The 1,539-nt window shown below is 40.2% G+C and overlaps 1 protein-coding gene across 1 annotated transcript in view; it reads left to right on the top strand.

Moving 5' to 3' along the window:
* Positions 1 to 1,330: 1,330 nt before the first annotated feature.
* Positions 1,331 to 1,539, top strand: part of LOC308162491 (E3 ubiquitin-protein ligase TRIM16-like) — a gene marked incomplete at both ends in the record, with an annotated part of 7,480 nt that continues 7,271 nt past the window's right edge. Inside the window, one exon of the mRNA XM_080536640.1 lies at positions 1,331 to 1,539. This exon is cut by the window's right edge and continues 367 nt beyond it. Coding sequence (XP_080392766.1) covers positions 1,331 to 1,539 — 209 coding nt within the window.

Genomic DNA, 1,539 nt, shown 5'->3' with positions numbered 1-1,539 from the left:
TTTTCAGGCGAGAAAGTAACCATATATATTCCCAAAATGTGTCCAGTTTATCAAAATAACCTGTTTATATATCTGATCTGACGGTTTTTTCGTCTTCTGTTTGTAACCCATGGTTAAAACTACAATACCCAGCAGCAACTGGTTACCTAATTCCACAGCACGCCTATAACATCCGGGTCGCGAATTGTTTACTGGGTCACTCCCTCTCTACCTGTGAGCTGGCTGGTGTGTTTGGCGTGGTGACTACGGCGGTGTTTGACTAATAGAACAGAGATTCAACGGTGAGTCATGTGTGTGGACTTTGGTTAATGTGTTATGATCTAGCAACCGTCATATCGTGATAAATCCGCAATGTAGATCAGTAACAGAAACGTAGCTAACGCTAGCTTAGCGATTAGCAACTACTACACTACTCACTCAATAGCCGCGGTTAGCATTGACAACAACATTCGTCTATGCAGACCTGTCAAATTGCAGCTAAATTACTTGCCCATTTAAAACAAGTAACAGGGTAATGTAAAGCTTTGATTATATGTATTGTTGTCTTTTTGAGGGTGTTTAATGATTCAATTATGGCCCTGTGTCTCAATGTAACAATTGTTTGTTTACTAAAGCTATTTTTGTATAGATGCTATTTGATACTGTGACTGTGTGCCTTAACCAAAGGTGATCTGTCTTAAAGTGCTATATAATTATGAAGCCTTTATTTAAATAATAACATGACGCATTGGTTATTCTATGCTGACTGAAATGTATCTTTTGAATGAAATGAAATATTGTACAACTGCACCTTTAGAATTTGATTGTAATGAATGAATGAATAGTAATTGCATTATTCCTCATATGGCCTCTTATAGGTCAGGTTGTTCTACCTCTCTTCTACCTCTCTACCTCATACCTGTGGACCAGGATGGATTGTTGGATGTATTGGATGGCGAGCTAACCCTGAACCCAATGGAATGGAACTAATAATGGAACTTCCGTAAAACGTGTCCGTACTTAGAGGCTTGTGTTAGATGTAATTGCACCAATATTGCACCAATATGTAGCCTACCATTTTAAAGATCAAAATTACTTTTCCAAAATTGTATATATACTTTCTATTGAGTCATTTGTCCTAATTTCAGCATGAATAGGAGAATACATTGTGATCCAATCACTTTCCATTCATGTTTTAACTTGCGCTTTTATTTTGAAGCGGTGAAAACAGATCCTCCACACACACACACACACACACAGAACCAGGAAGTAGTCCCGCCCATAAACTCAATCACTTCTAGAGAAACGAAACTTCTCTGCCGCTCAGTCTGGTAGTGTGTGCAGCAGCAGCATGGCAGAGAGTTTGGACTCCATCAGTTGTCCGATCTGTCTGGATCTACTGAAGGTTCCGGTGGCTATTCCCTGTGGACACAGTTACTGTATGGGCTGTATTAAGGGCTGCTGGGACCAGGATGATCAGAAGGGGGTCTACAGCTGCCCCATGTGTCTGGAAAGCTTTACTCCAAGGCCTGTTCTGAAGAAAAACACTCTGTTGGCTGA

The sequence above is a fragment of the Nansenia antarctica genome, assembly GCF_963989245.1.
Source record: "Nansenia antarctica genome assembly, chromosome: 7".
NCBI lineage: Eukaryota > Metazoa > Chordata > Actinopteri > Argentiniformes > Microstomatidae > Nansenia > Nansenia antarctica.
This window is presented reverse-complemented; position numbering and strand designations above follow the sequence as displayed.